Raw genomic sequence first — 18,784 nt, forward strand, 5'->3', positions numbered from 1 at the left:
ATTAAACTGTTCAGATATTACCAGAGGTATATCATAGAGATTTATCATAAAGCTTTTTCCAATAATGTTTATCGCTGACTGCTGTGTATGCAATTACTGTTTGAGTGACACTATATTATGAGAGAAATGGGTCTGTGTCAGTGAGAGAAAGATCCTGATAAATAAGCCTTTGCCGGATAAACTATAAAAGGCGACAGAAAAGATAGCAGATGCTGGAATCTGGAGCAACAAACTATCTGCTGGAGAAATTCTACAGGTGAGGAGCATCTGTGGGAGGAAAAGAATCGTCGACGTTTCGTGTCGAAACCCTGCATCAGGACTGGTGTAGAGTTGTAAAAGGTTTACTTTGATAATGATTATTGCTCTAACACAGGGATATGAGATACACTTAAAATTCAATCTAAATTATTTAGTATAAAATTAGTACAAAGGTGACAACGTCTGCCGTTCTCATATAAAACTATGAAAGTTTTTTTAGCTCTGAAGGTCATCATTTGCACTGCCTCAGAAATAACAAAGTGGCTTTTCCTGCTTCTCTGAAGTATTAGGTAACTGATCAGAATGTATTATTTCTGTAGGTGTATGCAATGAAAGCAACAGAGAAAGTTACACATGGCATGACTGGAACTTTTCACTAACAAAATGGTGTTGATGCAATGGGCTCAGGGACCATCTAAAGATGTCTCAGGATGCACTTCAGAAAGCAACGTGGGAGCATCTGTCTAAAAGGCTGGAATCTAGAACTCCTACATCTTTTCAGCGAGATGTTTTGATTTCAAACTTCAGTCAGTTCTGAATTTCAAGTTTGCCAAGGGTGGAAACCAAGGACTGGCCTAACTTTCCCTTCCACTGAAGTTATCGCTCACTCCACCAAGTCTAAATGTCACTTTCATTCTTACAGCAAGAAAGAGGAAGTGAATGTCCCAGAGCTCCACCACACATCTCCTTACACGGACTGGATGCCACTTATTCTTACTTCGGCCTACAACGCCTCCTTCATCTCAGCAAATTCAAACTAAAATCTTTCTCATCTTTAAGTATCCCTCCACAGATTTGTCCATCCTGGCTTGCTCTCTGTCTACAAAAGAAATATTGTTTATTGTTCACAACACCTCAGGTCTCCTTGAGGTCTCTTTCCCAACAGCTACTCTGAGAATGAAGGTGAACTTAAGTGCATTATTGCATCTTCACTGGGCACCTGGGAACACAGTGGCAGCCTTTGACCCTGAGACATTTTACCTTCAGCTACAGTCAATGATAGAACCTTGTCCACCCAGAACTTGTTGGTCATTCTCTCGGTACTGGCCCTGGTCTATGGTCACTGATGTTGGTCGTGACCATTGGCCACTGGCTGTAGTCACTCTCCGCTGGTGGTTGTCCAGCTTCTCGTCACTGATCCTGATCATGACAACTGGTTACAGGCTCAGAACGATGATCCCGATCACAGTCACTGGACTCTGCCGCTGGTCATTGGTCCTGAACGGTACCTAGTCAGTTGTAGTAATCCTTGCCAGCTTTTTCAATACTCCCATTCAATCCTGGGTCCAGTGATGTGGAACATGTTCTAATATTTGTAAAACATATGCAACTTTTTTTATATTCATTCAAGGGATGTGGGCTTTGCAGGCTGAGCCAGCATTTAATTGCCCATCCCTAGTTGCCCTTGAGAAGGTGGTGGTGAGCTGCCTTCTTGAATTGTTGCAGTCCTTGAAGTGTGGCTATACCTACAATGCTGTTAGGGAGGGTGTTCTAGGATTTTGACCTAATGTTGGTGAAGGAATGGAAATAATTTTCCAAGTCAGGATGGTGTGTGGTTTGGAGGGCAACTTCTAGATGGTGGAGAATAGCATTTAAACTTTCCACATGAATATAAGAATTTGAAAACTGTTCCTCAATGCAGGACTTTAGACGGTGAGAATTGGCAACACAGTTTATTTTCCTTGAGTCTAAAACCTCTTAAAGTTCAAGAGAACTAAATTGCTTTTACGAATGAAATATGTCCATGCTGAGTGATTTGTAACCCAATGCCGCCATGCTGTGATCTTGATACTTGAAGGAGTTGCGATTTCACCACTTTACAAAGCTTGACATGGTGGAATTCAAAGTCAAAGTCGAGTCAAGTCGAGTTTATAGTCATGTGCACAAGTACATGAATGCACAGGTGCAATGAAAAACTTACCTGCAGCAGCATCATATAATCAGCATTCACAAGAAAAACATAAATTAAACACAATTTTTATAAGAAAAAAACCACAATCAGAACAAAAAAAAGGTCCATTTTAGTGCAAAGCGATCAGAGTGGTCACAGTGTTGCAAAACTGTAGTGGTAATTAACGTTTTGCCGGTTGGTTCAAGAACTGAATGACTGAAGGAAAGTAGCTGTTCTTGAACCTGGTGGTGTGGGACCTCAGGCTTCTGTACCTCCTGCCCGATGGTAGCTGCCAAAAGATGGCATGGCCCAGGCGGTGGGAATCTTTGATGATGGATGTTGCTTTCTTGAGGCAGCACCTCCTGTAGATACTACTGATGGTGGGGAGGGATGTGCCCGTGATGTATTGGGCAGAGTCCATTACTCTCTGCAGCTTCTTACATTCTTGTACATTTGAATTGCTATACCAGACCATGTTGCAACCAGTCAGGATACTTGCAACGGTATATCTGTAGAGGTTTGTTAGGGTGTTCGGTAGCAAGCCGAACCTCATTAACCTCCTAAGAAAGTAAAGACGCTGGCGCACTTTCCTTATGATTGCATTTATGTGCTGGCCCAGGACAGGTCATCTGATATGTTAGCTCCCAGGAATCTAAAGCTGTTGACTCTCTCCATCGCGATCTCCCAGTGTAGACTGGTGTATGTTCACTCTCCTTCCCCTTCCTGAAGCTAATCCACAAGAATGTATTCCCAGTCCTCTCCAGTCCACACCCCTCTGTAAACTCAATTGTCTTGGAGAACCTGCTTTATGATCTCACCTTAAGTCTCTTGCGTGCTGACAATCTGCCAGTTCCTTATAAATTCACCTTCTATGTGAATTCTTCTCAGATGCTTTGCTCCATCTTAGAGAATGTTTAACTTGAGGTTCTAATTGCTTCTCAGTATGCACTGCTCCTGTTCTTCACGCTAATTCCATTGTCATTAGCCAGAGCCTCGATAAAAACAAACATTTCTGTCATAAGGTTCATTGGGTTTCCTAAATGCCTGTGAAAAAAGATTGTTTAAAACCTCCTCTCCCAGTTTCACAGATTTTTTCCTTTATACCTCCGGAGGTGAGTGATGCTCTGCTCTTAGATATTGATCTAAAGACTATTTTTAGACCACCCAGAATTGATGAGTGAACGGCAGTCAAGCAGCACAATAGCTGAGGGATTGTCAAGAGCTGAAGTCTGATGTAATTATCATAACTATAAAGCTTAATGTCATGGAACCAGATGCCATTGCTGAGATGCAACATCTGGATGAGAAAAAGGATGGGCATAGCTTTTGAGCAAGGCTTTCTGGGTTTCCCAGTGGTAGAACTGAGTGGGGTACAATGTGCCATACAAGCCCATTGAACAATGCAGCATCAGCTCACTGAAGGGCATCCAATCACTTTCACTTGGATCACTTTCCATCTGTGAGAGTCCAGGGGGAAATAATTTCAGGAATAACATAATTCTAAACTTGCCTTAAATTACTAATTTAGTTTCTTTCTATCAGTAATCAGTTTAAATCAGCCAGTCAACAGATTGTTTCTGTGACTATGGCTTTAGTGGAGCCCAGAGAGACTGATGCACCAGTTAATGTGCATGCAGTCTACCCAAAATTGTCTCTTTCAGATTTTAGTCAAAAATGCTGCACCAGCATTGCTGGTGAGATTTCTGCATGATTGCTGGGCTGTGACTTAAACACAGTTTATACAACAAAAATCTTCTTTCACGGTGACTCAAGATAATCAAAGTCATTGTCTATATTCTTCAAAAGTCAAAGTCGAGCTTATTGCCATATGCGCAAGTATATGTGTGCACAGGTGCAATGAAAAGCTTTCTTACAGCAGCATCACAGGCTCATAGCATCAGATACACAACATTCACAAAAAAAGTATAAATTATATAAAATTATACAAGAAAGAACACAATTAGAACAAAAAAAAGTCCATTGTAATGCACAGTGGTCAAAGTGGCCATAGTGTTGCTATACTGAGGTAGTGATTAGGGTTGTGCAGGTTGGTTCAAGAACTGAATGGTTAAAGGGAAGTAGCTGTTCTTGAACCAACCCTAATCACCCTGGTGGTGTGGGACTTCAGACTTCTGTACCTCCTGCTTGATGGTAGCTGCAAGAAGATGGTATGGCCCAGATGCTGTGGATTTTTGATGATAGATATTGCCTACTTGAGACAGCACCTCATGTAAATAGTTTCGATAGTGGGGAGGGATGTGCCTGTGATGGACCGAGCTGTACCCACTACTCGCTGCAGCTTCTTGCCATGGTTCCCGAGTGTCTCACCCCTTCCATTCCAGCACCCTATCTGCCCACTGTCTGAGGAGGAATTGGTCACATCCTATTACACCTCAAACTAAGTGGTGGCTTACAAGGCAAGATTTACATTTATGTAGTACAATGAAACTCCAATAATCTGCCACTCCTGATAACCTGGCATCTGATATATTCATTAATCCAGAATGGGAGTAACGGGTCCAGAGTGCAGACAGGATGCACGGCCACAGTCGGTGATCTGGAGTTCAGCCGGGGCCGGGATCCTGACTGTGGGCCAAGTGTGCAACCAAAATCTCTTGTTGGTTTTTATAAATGACTTGGATGAGGATGTGGAAGGCTGGGTTAGTAAGTTTGCAGATGACACGAAGGTTGATGGTGTTGTGGATAGTGTAGAAGGTTGCTGTAGGTTACAACAGGACATTGATAGAATGCAGAGCTGGGCTGAGAAGTAGCAGATGGAGTTCAACCCGGAAAAGTGTGAGGTGATACACTTTGAAAGATCGAATTTGAAGGCAGAATGCAAGGTTAATGGCAGGACTCTTAGCAGTGTGGAGGAACAGAGGGATATTGGGGTCCATGTCCAAAGATCCCTCAAGGTTGCCGTGCAGGTCGACAGGATTGTTAAGAAGGTGCATGGTGTGTTGGCCTTCATTAGTCGGGGTATTGAGTTCCAGAGCTGCCAAGTAATGTTGTAGCTCCATAAAACTCTGGTTAGACCACACTTGGAGTATTGTGTTCAGTTCTGGTCATCTCATTATAGGAAGGATGTGGAAGCTTTAGAGAGGGTGCAGAGGAGATTTACCAGGATGCTGCCTGGATTGCAAAGCATGTCTTGTGAGGATAGGTTGAGCGAGCTAGGGCTTTTCTCTTTGGAGCAAAGGAGGATGAGAGGTGACTTGATAGAGGAGTACAAGATGACGAGATGCATAGATCGAGTGGACAGTCTGAGACTTTTTCCCAGTGTGAAAATGGCTCACACAAGGGCGCATAATTTTAAGGTGATTGGAGGAAGGTATGGGAGGATGTCAGTGGTAGGTTTTTTTACACAGAGAGTGGTGGGTGCGTGGAACACACTGCCGGCAGAGGTGGTGGAGGCAGATACATTAGGGACATTTAAGAGACTCTTAGATAGACACATGAATGATAGAAAAGTGGAGGCCTATGTGGGAGGAAAAAGATTAGATAGATCTTAGAGCAGGATAAAATGTTGGCACAGATCCATGAGCCAAAGGGCCTGTACTGTGCTGTGATGTTCTATGTAGAACATTTCAACAGAACCCCAGGATCAGGAAACCTTGGTCCGAAACACCAGGATCAGGAACATGGGCTGGTTTGCAGCTGGAGACAGGGTCTGAAGTACTTGTATATTTCCTGCATACTGGGTACATGGATAGGTGGGGTTGAGAGGAATATGGAGCAAATGCAGGCAACATGGTTGGCATGCACGAGTTGGGCCGAAGGGCCTGCTTCCATGCTCTATTACCCTATAACTCTATAGCTCTATAGTATTACCTCTATAGCTATATTAAGAACAAAGGGGAGCAATGGACAAAATCGGTCCTCTTGAAGATCATGAAGCCGAAAGAGATGGGGCAGATCTTAAATGAATTTTTTGCTCCATATTTACTCTGGAGACAGACACTGATACTATAGAACTGAAGCAAAAGAGTAGTGAGGTCATGGACCCTATCCAGATTATGGAAGAGGAGGTGCTGGCTGTCTTGAGGCAAATTAAGGTTGATAAGTCCCCAGGGCCTGACAAGGTGTCCCCTCGGACCTCGTGGGAGGCTAGTGCAGAAATTGCAATGACCATGGCAGAGATATTTAAAACATCCGTAGCCACAGGTGAGCTGCTGGGGGACTGGAGGATAGCTAATGTTGTTCTGCTGTTCAAGAAAGGCTCTAAGATTAAGCTGGGAAATCATAGGCCAGTGAGCCTGACATCATTATTGGAAGCTATTCTAAGGGACAGGGTATATAAGTATTTGGATAGACAGGGCCCGATTAAGGATAGTCAATATGGCTTTGTGCGTGGTAGGTCATGTCTAATCAATCTTATAGAGTTTTTTGAGGAGGTTACCAAGAAGGTTGATGAGAGAAAGGCAGTGGACGTTGTCTACATGGACTTTAGCTAGGCCTTTCACAAAGTCCCACATGGGAGGCTGCTCCAGAAGGTTTAGTCGCTTGGCATTTAGGATGAAGTAGTCAATTGGATTCAATATTAGCTTAGTGGGATAAGCGAGAGAATGGTCGTAGATGGCTGTCTCTCTCACTAAAGGCCTGTGTCTAGTGGTGTGCCGCAGGGATCGGTGCTGGGTCCATTGTTGTTTGTCATCTATATTAATGATTTAGATGATGGTCTGGTAAACTGGATCAGCAAATTTGCGATAACACCAAGATTAGGGACGTAGTGGACATCAAGGAAGGTTATCAAAGCTTGCAGCGTGATCTTGACCAGATAGTATAATGGGATGAAAAATGGCAGATGGAATTTAATGCAGACAAGTGTGAGGTGCTGCACTTTGGGAGGACAAACCAAGGTAAGACTTACACAGTGAACGGTAGGGCACTGAGGTATGCGGTAGACAAAAGGGACCTGGGAATACAAATCCAGAGTTCCTTAAAGGTGGCATCACAGGTAGATAGGGTCATACAGAGAGCTTTTGGCACTTTAGCCTTCATAAATCAGGACATTGAGTACAGGAGTTGAAGCTGTACAAGATGTTGGTGAAGTCATATGTAGAGTATTGTGTGCAGTTCTGGTCACCTACCTACAGAAACAATATCAGTAAGCTTGAAAGAGCGCAGAGAGAATTTACAAGGATGTTGCTGGGACTTGAGGACCTGAGTTATAAGGAAAGATTGAATAGGTTAGGAATTTATTCCCTGGAGCACAGGAGAATGAAGGGAGATCTTATCGATGTATACAAAATTATGAGGGTGAATGCATGCAGACTTTTTCCCCTGTTTGGGTGAGACTAGAACTAGAGGACATAGGTTTAGGGTGAAAGGTGAAATACTTAAGGGGAATCTGAGGGGAAACTTCTTCACTCATAGGGCGGTGCGAGTGTGGAACGAGCTGCAAGTGGAAGTGGTAGATGCAGGTTCAATTGTGCCATTTAAGAGAAGTTTGGATAGGTGCATAGATAGGAGGGTTTGGAGGGATATGGTCCAGATGCAGGTAGATGGGACTAGACAGAAGATCAAGTTGCCATGGACTAGATGGGCCAAAGGGCCTGTTACTATGCTGTAGTACTCTATGACTCTAACTCTATGGCTCTATTGGAACTGGAATTGGTTTATTATTGTCACTCGTACCGAGGTACAGTGAAAAACACCGTTCGTACAGGCCAATTCATTACACAGTGCATTGGGGTAGTACAAGGTAAAACAATAACAAAGTGCAGAATAAAGTGTCACAGCTACAGAGAAAGTACAGTGCAGATAGACAATAAGGTGCAAAGTCATAATGAGGTAGATTGTGAGTCAGGAGTCCATCTTATTTTACTAGGGAACCATTTAATAGTCTTATAACAGCGGGGTTGAAGCTGTCCTTGAGCATGGTGGTACGTGCTCTCAGGCTTTTGTATCTCCTGCCCGATGGGAGAGGGGAGAAGAGAGAATGTCCGGGGTGGGTGAGTCTTTGATTATGTTGGCTGCTTTACTGAGGCAGTGAGAAGTATAGACAGAGTCCATGGAGGGGAAGCTGGTTTCCATGATGTACTGAACTGTGTCCACAACTCCCTGCAGTTGGGGTCCCGGGCAGAGCAGTTGCCCGGGACCACAAGTGTGTGTAAATTGTTTAAAAAAAGTGAAATAAATGCGTATTTGGATATGAATAGGAGTAATATCCAATAGTCTGGAAGGTCTGCTATTCCAGCACCACCAGTCCTGAGGGTTCTGGATTACTGGAATGTTACTCTACTTTGAATATCCTGATGTGTTTCAGTGAAGAAGAATCAGGGGTGGTGGAGTTCAACGAGGAAACATTAGGATTGACTAATAGAGAAAGAGATGGGTTTAAAGCAGAAAAAAATAGAGGAGTTAAAGTATTTGTGGACAGCACTAGGAGGGCTGCAAGTGCTACAGGAATACTCTGGAAGATGGAAGATTCAAGACATGGTTGTGTACTTTATTATAGACTGACAGCCACCATCAAATTCACAGGACTTACATCATGCTGACATCATTATATTATATAGTCACATGACCTTTACATAATTTCAAAGAGAGAAGTACAGAGGCAAAGAATTTCGGGAGTGAATTTCCAAGAGTGGGGCTTAGATGGCTGAGGCACTGTGGACAAAAGCAGGAAGAAACAAGATGGGGTAAACAAGATGACAGGACTAAGGGAAAGGAAAGCATGGAGATTGTAAGCCTGGAGAATGGTATGGAGACAGCGAGACATCTAAATTGGAGATGTGCTCCAGGAACCAGTGTAGGTCAATGAGCATTGACATGGTGGGTATGTTGTGGGTTAGGGAAGAATCAGCAGGGTTTACCATAAGCTGCGTCACAGAGCATAGACTCCATGCATAGAAGCAATGGAACAGTGCAGTCTGGAAGTGCCAAAGACATGGCTGAAGTATTTCCAGTAGTTAATCTTATGAAGGAGTGGGGAGGAATGATCTCAATGAGCCAGGTGGAAGTTGGTGATCTTTGTGACACAGGAGATTTGAGTCTCAATTCAAGATCAAATATATTAATGAGTATTTGCACTATCCGGTTAAACCCAATGCAGTGGCCACACAGGGGGAGGAAGTGGGTGTCAAGAATGCAAGGGTTATATGGGGTTACTATAGGAATATACTGTACCCCAGGTTACTATGGGAAGCAAGGGAAGAGATTGCTGGAGCGTTAACAATGATCTTTGAGTCCTCCCTGGCCACAGGAGTGGTACCGGAGGATTGGAGGATGGCAAATGTTGTTCCATTGTTCAAGAAAGGTAAAAGGGATAATCCTGCGAATTATAGACCAGTGAGTCTTACATCAGTGGGGGGGAACTATTGGAGAGGATTCTTAGGGACAGGATTTATGAGCATTTGGAGAAGCATAGTTTTATTAGGGATAGTCAACATGGCTTTGTGAAGGGCAGGTCGTGCCTCACCAGCCTAATAGAATTTTTTGAGGAGGTTTCAAGACAAATTGATGAAGGTAGTGTGGTGGATGTGGTGTATATGGATTTTAGCAAGGCGTTTGACCAGGTTCCCCATGGTAGGATCATCCAAAAAGTCATGAGGTATGGGATCCATGGAAAATTGGCTGTGTGGATTCGAAATTGGCTTGCCCACAGAGGCAGAGGGTGGTTGTAGAAGGAGACTATTTGACCTGGAGGTCGGTGACTAGTGGTGTTCTGCAGGGATCTGTTCAGCAGGGACTCCTGCGCTTTGTGATTTTTATAAATGATTTGGATGAGGAAGTGGAAGGATGCATTAGTAAGTTTGCAGGTGACATGAAGGTTGGTGGTGTAGTAGATAGTGCAGAAGGTTGTCATAGGTTGCAACGGGATTTAGACAGGATGCAGAGCTGGGCGGAGAAGTGGCAGATGGAGTTCAATCTGGAGAAGTGTGAAGTGATACACTTTGGAAGAACAAACTTGAAGGCAGAGTACATGGTTAATGGCAGGATTCTTAGCAGTGTGGAGGAACAGAGAGATCTTGGGGTTCTAGTACATAAATCCCTCAAAGTTGCCACCTAAGTTGAGAGGGTGGTTAAAAAGGCATATGGTGTGCTGGCCTTCATTAGCCGTGGGATTGAGTTCAAGAGCCGCGAGGAAATGTTGTAGCTCTATTAGACTCTGGTTGTACCACACTTGGAAAATTGTGTTCAGTTCTGGTCACCACATAATAAGAAGGATGTGGAAGCTTTGGAGAGGGTGCAGAGGAGATTTACCAGGATGCTTCCTGGATTGGAGAGCATGTCTTATGAGGAGAGGTAGAGACAGTTAGGGATTTTCTCTTTGGAGAGAAGGAGGATGAGAGGAGACTTGATAGAGGTATATAAGATTATGAGAGGCATAGACAGAGTGGACAGCCAGCATCTTTTCCCCAGGGTGGTAATGTCTAATACTACCCATTTAAGGTGCGTGAAGGAAAGTTCAGGGGGGATGTCAGAGGTAGGTTTTTTACACAGAGAGTGGTGGGTGCCTGGAACGCACTGCCGGGGTTGGTGGTAGGGGCCGATACGATAGGGTCATTTGGGACTATTAGATAGGCACATGGACAAAAGAAAAATAGAGGGTTATGGGAGATGAAGTAGAGAGTGGGGTAGATTGAATGGGGATAAGGTTTATATAGGTCAGCACAACGTCGTGGGCCAAAGGGCCTGTCCTGTGCTGTACTGTTCTATATACAGAAATGATGAGTATGTTATAGGATAGGATCTGATCAGGGTTTAACATGAGCTAGTGGTTCTACCTGTCTAGTGGACCTGGTCATGTGATCAGTGAGGGAGCAAGTATGCATGCTACTAAGGTTAAACCTGCTCACAAGGATCTGGCTACCTGAATGACATAAACTTGCCTCCTTCCATGAGGCCTCAATTCCAGCACATCCAGCAATTTAAATGGTATTAAGCTGGCAATCACATAGAAGAATTCTCATAAATTGTAAACCAGAAGAATAAAAATCATAATTTTTGAACTAATATTCTAAACTTTTAGATTGTATCCTTCATTAAGTAGAAGCTGAAATACCATAATTAAAAATAAATGCTTTTTATCATAAAATTTTTATTTGAGGGAATTAGAGTCCACACACACATTCAGTTTGAGGTATTTTGGAGTAATTAAAGGTCCTACAGAGAGTCAAGTCTTTTCCTTAATACTAGTGCTTCATATAACTATTTCTATTCAGCTGGCTGATCACAACTTAAGAACAAATAAGGTCTATGGATGACGGAAATGTATTGGTTCATGTGTCAATCAAATTATGAAACATCTCCCTCTGTGTGGTTCTTTGCTTTGAGCTTAGATTGAGAATCAATGGAGTTGATGGGTTTGAGCCTGACACAGCTTAGATTCACAATCTTTGTTGAGGATCTGTGTCAATCATTCATTTGTCTTCCAGAAGCAAATCTGGGACAAGAAGATATAATAAAGAATTTGACATTTCTTCACTGTCTTGCTCTCAGAAAACTGGCACTGATTCATATATTGATCTCCCCCACAGTTGGCTGTTTGGGATCCAGTGATGGGTCTAAACGGGAGTCTCCAGGAGCGACGCTTGGAAAGTGACATGCAAGGAGTCATCCTGAAAGTAGTCACCATTCTGGTAAACAGACACTTCCATGAATTTCTGAGAGAATTCTGAGCCAGGTCCACCACCCCATAGAATCTGTCACCACCATCAATCCTACCCCAGCACTGGGGCACAACATTCCATCACTCCCATTATCCCAATCACTCCCTTTGCTCCATTCCATCATCGCCATTGCTTGTGTTCTTGTCAAGCTCCAGTGACTTGATAAACCTTCTCTGTAAGTCCTTTCCAAGACTTTACTTCATCTCAGTTCTTTGCAATGTCAACACACAAAGCACTAGAGGAACTCAGCGAGTCAGGCAGCATTAGCGGAGGGAAATGGACAGTCAACGTTTTGGGTCAAGACAAATCAAGATTAGCGAAGTTAATAAGCTCTGCATGGGTGCAGGAAGCAGCACCAATGCAGTCATCAATATAACAGAGAAAGAGTTGGGGAGCCACGCCAGGGTAGGTTTGGAACATGGATTGCTCCACATAGCCAACAAAAAGGGGCTTGCTCGGAAATGACAACTGTCCATTCCCCTCCATAGATGTTGACTGAACAACAGAGTGCCTTCTGAGCTTTGTGTGTTGCTCCAGATTCCAGCACCTGCAATCTCTTGTGTCTCCTCTTTACAATGTAATTTTGCCTCATTTCCTTTTGCTTCATGTTGATCCATTGATTATGCCCTCCTGCCCCCAGAACTCCACCATACCCACCTCCACTTCCAATTTGCAGCTTTGAAAAGACTGTTAAATACCTTCTTTGTTTCCTTTGCTATTTTTAATTTGCTGTTTTTCCATGAGGAGATTAATAGAAATGCCAGTTGTTCACTAGTACCAGTTTGTGTTAATAAGCTTTCCTTTAGGTCCAGCATATTTGGACCTAAAAAAGAGGATAGACATTCTTGGTTTGTCTTTATTCGTTCCTTCCTCTAGTAATTCTTTAAAACCATTTCAGGAATTGAGTAAAGTCAATGAAGGGGGAAAACTGAGATATTAATACTCATGAAAATTTTTTAAAAATGCAGATGCTGGAAATCTAAAATAAAAACGGAAAACACTGGAAATACTCAGCAGGACAGGCTGCATCTGTGGGAAAAGACGAAGAGTCTTCACCCTGAAACATTGACCATCTCTTCCCACAGATGCAACCTGCCCTGTTGAGTATTTCCAGCACTTTTTATTTTAGATTACATTAATATTCAGCTCACCGATAGGGATTCTCTTCATACCCCAAGGGTTGTTAACTCGTTGACACAACACAAATTTTCCAGAAACAATCCAATTAAAATACTGAGACAGAAACAAGATGCGAATAAAGAATATTGATATTGGCCTGACTCATATTGTGAAGATGATAACACCTCTCTGCTTCTTTTTTGGAAGGATGTTTCTAATGAAGCATCATCAATTGGTAGGTCATGACCTTGATGTAGCTCTTCCCTAGTTTGAAAGTGTTGATATTTAGTGTCGCCGGTATGCTCCTCAACTGTGTGTGTGTGTGTGTGTGTGTGTGTGTGTGTTTGCGTGTGTGTGTGTGTTTGCGTGTGTATATCCACAGGAGGAACCCTTTGTCATGGTTGCTGAAAACATCTTGGGACAACCAAAGCGCTACAAAGGGTTTTCCATTGATGTCCTGGATGCACTCGCAAAGAACCTTGGATTTAAGTATGAGATCTATCAAGCCATGGACCATAAATATGGTAGTCAACTTCCTAATGGGTCCTGGAATGGAATGATTGGAGAACTCATTAACAAGGTGAGCACTCAACTTGAATTTCATAATTGAATTATGCTGTTCATTATCATTTTGGTCTATGAATTTGATGGAGTCATAATGCTTGGACAACCATAGGTTTTCCTTGCTGATTTGAGCAAATGATCTAGACTGGGACTACTTCACTGTAGCACTGATGGAGTGCTGCATGGTTGGATGAGGAATGCTGAAGGAACACTGCATAGGGACAATGCAGATGGAATGCTGCAATGTTGAAAAGCAATGTAAGGGAGAGTGCTTTATTGTTAGGAAGCCATACTGAGAATGCTTTGTGCTGCCAGAGGAGCAGTACTCAGAAAAAAAATAACTACACTGTTAGAGGGGCATTACTGAGGGAGTTCTGCACAGGAAGGCCAGTGACAGGGAAGTGCTGCTGTCTGAAGTACTGACTCTCAGGTAAGATATTAACAATCTTTCAGATCTTCTGTCATATGTTATTAGAAGAGCAGAGAGAATCACAACCATAAATTCCTACCCAATTACCATAACCAAAAATAAATGTTTTTATTTTTTTGTTTGTCAGCGACCTTCCCATGCACCAGGTGATGGTCATATTTGCCCACGTGACAGGATAGAGTTACCTTCACAGTGATTTCAATGTAGGAGAAGGCAATTCTGTCCTTCATCCTTGTGTAGAATTGGCTGAGACACTAAACAAAAGACCAAAATCAGGTGTTCATCAAGCTCAGGAGAATTAGATATTTTCCTGACAAGTAATTAACCAGCAGACACCTTGCAGCAAAGACCTTCTCAAGATGGAGTGATGTATGTTCAGTAGAAAAGATAAATCGTTCATGGAAGAACACTAATCCCTGTCTCTGTGATTCAGAGTCATTTAGTGATGGGAAGGAGTGCAAGTTATGTTTAACTGCATGGAATCATGGAAGAAGATTCTGGGAGGACTTGTGTCATTAGGATCAGGTGCTGGGATTAGTTCTAGAACATAGAACAGTACAGCACAGGAACAGGCCCTTCAGCCCACAATATCGAAGCTTTCTCAATATCTTCCCACTTCTTAAGAGTTAGCAGGGACAAGAGCGATGGATTCGTTGCTGTTATAATTTATCAATATAAAGGTCAATATCAAAGTCACCAGGCAACATTTTCAATTAAGGAAAATACTGGCCTTTTGCATTATTCTCAAATTTTCATTTATTTTTCCTTTTCCTTTCTTTGAGTGTTTACATCCCCCTTTGTTCCTCTCCCCTATATATTTACATTATTGATGACTTTGGACAGATCACCTGCTCATAGATCTTGGTAACTCATCAACTGACATGGTCTAAGAATGGTCTGTCTTCCATTCTAATGGAGTATTTGGGACTCTTACCTCATGCAGTTGATATGCAAGAGACTTATTGCCCAAAAGCTTCCCTGTTATCAGGGAAATTGGTCCAGCCCCATCAGGATGCACATTGCCCAAATCTTGGACATGAGAAATTGGAATCACCATGACAACTGTCATACGTCACTCAAAAATTCGTGTGTTGATAATCATCAAATAATTTCTCTTAATGGAGTGGGAAGAAGAATATCATGTTAACACGTTAAGCATTCATACACTAATGTCCCACGGCTTAAATCAAAGGCTACAGTCCATTCTATCAAGATTTTCTTCATCAAATTACTTGAAACCAAGTTGTTTAAATTCATGGCCAGCCTCTTATCACCAGCTCTCTGGAGTTTCTGATGTCATATGGTTAATGAACCAACCAAATGAGATTTTCACAAAGGAGAATATTCAGGCAACTGAGAATGTGATTGTGAAGTATGAACATGGTGATCACTAATAGGTATGGGATGCATCTAAGGCGAATCCTTCTCATGATGGAGTCATGGGGTAAAAGTATGTACAATAGCCTGCATTTATGAGCAACTTAATGCAGTAAAATGCCCTATGGCATTTTGTAAGAGCATTATCAGATACAACTTGACATTAAACCACGTAAGGAAACAACAGGATCAACAACTGAAACCTTGGTCAAAGAGGTGATATTATGAATAGTGTTTCAAAAAGAAAGAGAGGTAAAGAGGTTGAAGGAGAGAATTACTCATCTTAGCACCTTGGCAACTGAAGACATGGCTGCCAATGATGTTGTAATTACTGTCAGGGATAATCCAGACAGCATCTTTAGTCCAGATCAAGGGTTTCGACCCAAAACGTCGACTGTACATTTCCCTCCATAGATGCTGCCTGACCTGCTGAATTCCTCCAGTGTCTTGAGTGTTGTTCCAGATACCATCGTCTGCAGTCTCCCTTGTGTCTCCACAATCCAGAACCTGGTCATTCAGTAAATGTGGGACTGAAGAAAGAGGGAAAGAATGAGGCCATAGAGGGAACTGAAAACAAGGGGGAGAATCTCAGGCCAACACAATGGGCAACTTTTCACAATTTCCAGTTTTAAGGTGGCAGAAGTATAATTTCAAAGAGGATTTATGGTTTCATTATGTGACTGCAAAGCCTTAATGTCATTAATAGTTTCAGGTGGTGTTTAATTCACAGCCACAAAGCTGGAATGCTTTCTAATCACTTTATTAAAATGACTGGGTTTATACTTCTTCCTTGCATCTGTTGATTTAATCTAATTCTCTTAATTACATGCTTTTTATATGACAGATAGTGTTATTGAAATTTTATTTGCTTCTTTCACAGGCACTATCATTAGTATCTATTCCAGTCTTTCCTTTATTCTCAGAATCCTGTTGGCAGGTCCATCCTTGATATAAAAAGCTCTAGGCTTACAGACCAGTTTCACAGACTCAGAGTAATTAGATCAATGAATGTACCAGGCTATTAATGGCGACCAGACCAAGGAAGTAATCCAGGAATAGGGTCAGCACATTCTTCAGGACAGAGTAATATTGCTTCATGTGTCTCAGTCACCTGAAGGTAAATATCACCTGAAACCATTAATGAGATTAATGCAATCACCCAAAATCAAATTGTAAATCAGGTTTGAAATTATGCTTGCATTAACTTGGAAGGAAAATAGTGAAGTGTGGTGGCTACTCATTCAGTCATTATTGTAAGGTGAAACGTCAACCATCCAGGATTTGCTACAATATTGTCACCGTAGATTATGTGCTCAAATCCTCAAGTGGAGCGGTTCAAACTCCACTCTTGAGGTGAGTGAAATATGTGAGTTGTATAACATAAAGAGTAAGAAATAAGGGGCTGAGTAGATTGACGAGATTACTGAGGAAAGGTCCTTCCCTGTAATATGAAATTCGGTACATCAATGAACTTGAACAAACCTGCTCATTCCTGGAAATACTCTGATGTAGAGGATTGTGATAATGTAGAGGGTAGGTAAATCACCCAGAGGGCAATAGATAGTTAATCAGTGGATGTTTAAAAGGGAAATAAATGCTTTGGAAGGAAGAAAATGTCAGGATATAGAAGAAGAAAGGACAATTAGAGTCAAGGAACCAAGCTACAATGGCCAATTGAATGTCAGTGCAGGTCATCAGGTTTAATTGGGAGAAATGGGCCTTTGCTGCTAAATCCTGACATTAAGATGCTAATTTTTGCCTGTCCTTTTGTTCACAGAAAGCAGACATTGCAGTGTCAGCAATAACCATCACTCCTGAGAGAGAGAGTGTTGTGGACTTCAGCAAGCGCTACATGGATTATTCAATTGGAATCCTCCTGAAGAAGCCGGAAGAAAAGATTAACATCTTCTCAGTTTTTGCTCCCTTTGACCTTGCAGTGTGGGCCTGCATTGCCGCTGCCATCCCATTGGTGGGGGTCCTGATCTTTGTGCTCAATCGGGTGCAGTTGGTCCGAACACAGACTCCAACACACCCGCAGAATCCTCCCTCCACCTCCAGCACTCTGCACACCGCCATCTGGCTCGTCTATGGAGCATTTGTTCAGCAAGGTAACTAACAAACCTCTGGTCACATTTTGACTAAGCAATGGTGCATGAATGGCAAGTTTGTATGCATAATGAAGAAGTAAGAATCGCGGTGTATGTATAAGAGGGAGGGCAAGTGGGAAGACGGCTATGAATGTATGCAATTCCTCTACCTTTGAAGGCTGTGGACGCTGAGTTTTTAGGCACACACAACACATATGATAAATTTTGCAGGAATGGGTTGAGAAGCAGTCCTGATCTTATTAAATGGTCAAACAGGTTTGAGGGGCCAAATTGCTTTCATCCTGCTTATGTTCTAACCCATGGGAACATGGAGAGGAAAACCTTTGTAAAGAAACTTGATTTTGATTGCCTGTGATGGAGCAACATGGCTTTATTAATTCAACATAAATAGTACAGATAACCCAAGGCCGACTTGGAGAACACACTACTGAAGATTCATGTATAGACCTTGAAATTAATCAAAGACCTTCAGACCACAGGAATATTAGATGAGGCAGAAGGGTATTTTGAACAAAGAAGTTTGCATGATTTCTTGGGCCGAGAGCTGTGCTTCTGTCTGTACTCCAAGTATTCCCCAATTCCCAGTGACATCAGCAGTAAGTGGCAAGCACCAATGTTGGCACGAGGCCATTGCAGAGCACAAAGTTCACATCAGGCCGGTTACCAAGCAATACAGTGGTTTCCCAAAGCATCAGATACTCTGCAGCCTGCTCTCTCAACTCTTGATTAATTTATGGAGAATGCAAGGTATGAATTTAGAAGCTGCTACTTTCGAATGTTGCTCACACAAAACAGATCTTTTATTTAAGATTTTTAGAACAATAAGAAACACTTCTTTTATTCAGGTTTGAATGCTGTGCCCCAAAAATTTGAATCCAGGCCTTACCCACTGAGCTTCCCCCCAGCAGAGGGAGAGAAGTCAGAGAGCCAAGTACAAAGGCACCAAGTGTCACTGTGCTGTTTGCAGCAACATTAAGGAGCTCTGTTCCACAGCAAACCCAGCTCACACCCTTTAACATTGGCCTTTACACTTTATTGGAATTCACACAGATAGAAATGATGCAGTGGAATGCTAATTACCTGGAGTCCACTTAAGGTCTTCTGTTGTGGTGCCTGTTTGTACACCAGGCTAGTTAGGTTGACTCTTAAAGCCTCTATTGATGAATGTTTTGATGGGATTTTGATCTCAAATAGAGGAAAGCTGTTCCCTCTGGCAAGTGGATCAATAACCCGAGGTCAGAGATTTAAAATCATTGACAAAAGAGCTAGAAAGGAGGTCAAGAAAACTTCTTCCACTGAGAAAGTTGCAGAGATTTAAAATGCTCTCCCTGAGAAGGTGAGTCTATCAGCAGTTGGGCAGGCACTAGAGGATAAGAAACTCACAGGGTGATGGGTGGGGGTGGGGAATTGTGGAAAT

The 18,784-nt window shown here is 42.5% G+C and overlaps 1 protein-coding gene across 1 annotated transcript in view; it reads left to right on the forward strand.

Annotated features, from left to right (window-relative positions):
- The window catches only part of LOC127584632 (glutamate receptor ionotropic, delta-1-like), a 634,847-nt gene that overhangs the window by 564,328 nt on the left and 51,735 nt on the right, over positions 1-18,784 (forward strand). Inside the window, exons 9-11 of the mRNA XM_052041451.1 lie at positions 11,638-11,739; positions 13,271-13,468; positions 17,037-17,367. Of these exons, the coding sequence (XP_051897411.1) occupies positions 11,638-11,739; positions 13,271-13,468; positions 17,037-17,367 (631 nt within the window). The remainder of the gene's footprint in view (positions 1-11,637; positions 11,740-13,270; positions 13,469-17,036; positions 17,368-18,784) is intronic.

Source organism: Pristis pectinata, chromosome 30 (assembly GCF_009764475.1).
Source record: "Pristis pectinata isolate sPriPec2 chromosome 30, sPriPec2.1.pri, whole genome shotgun sequence".
In the NCBI taxonomy this organism is placed as follows: domain Eukaryota; kingdom Metazoa; phylum Chordata; class Chondrichthyes; order Rhinopristiformes; family Pristidae; genus Pristis; species Pristis pectinata.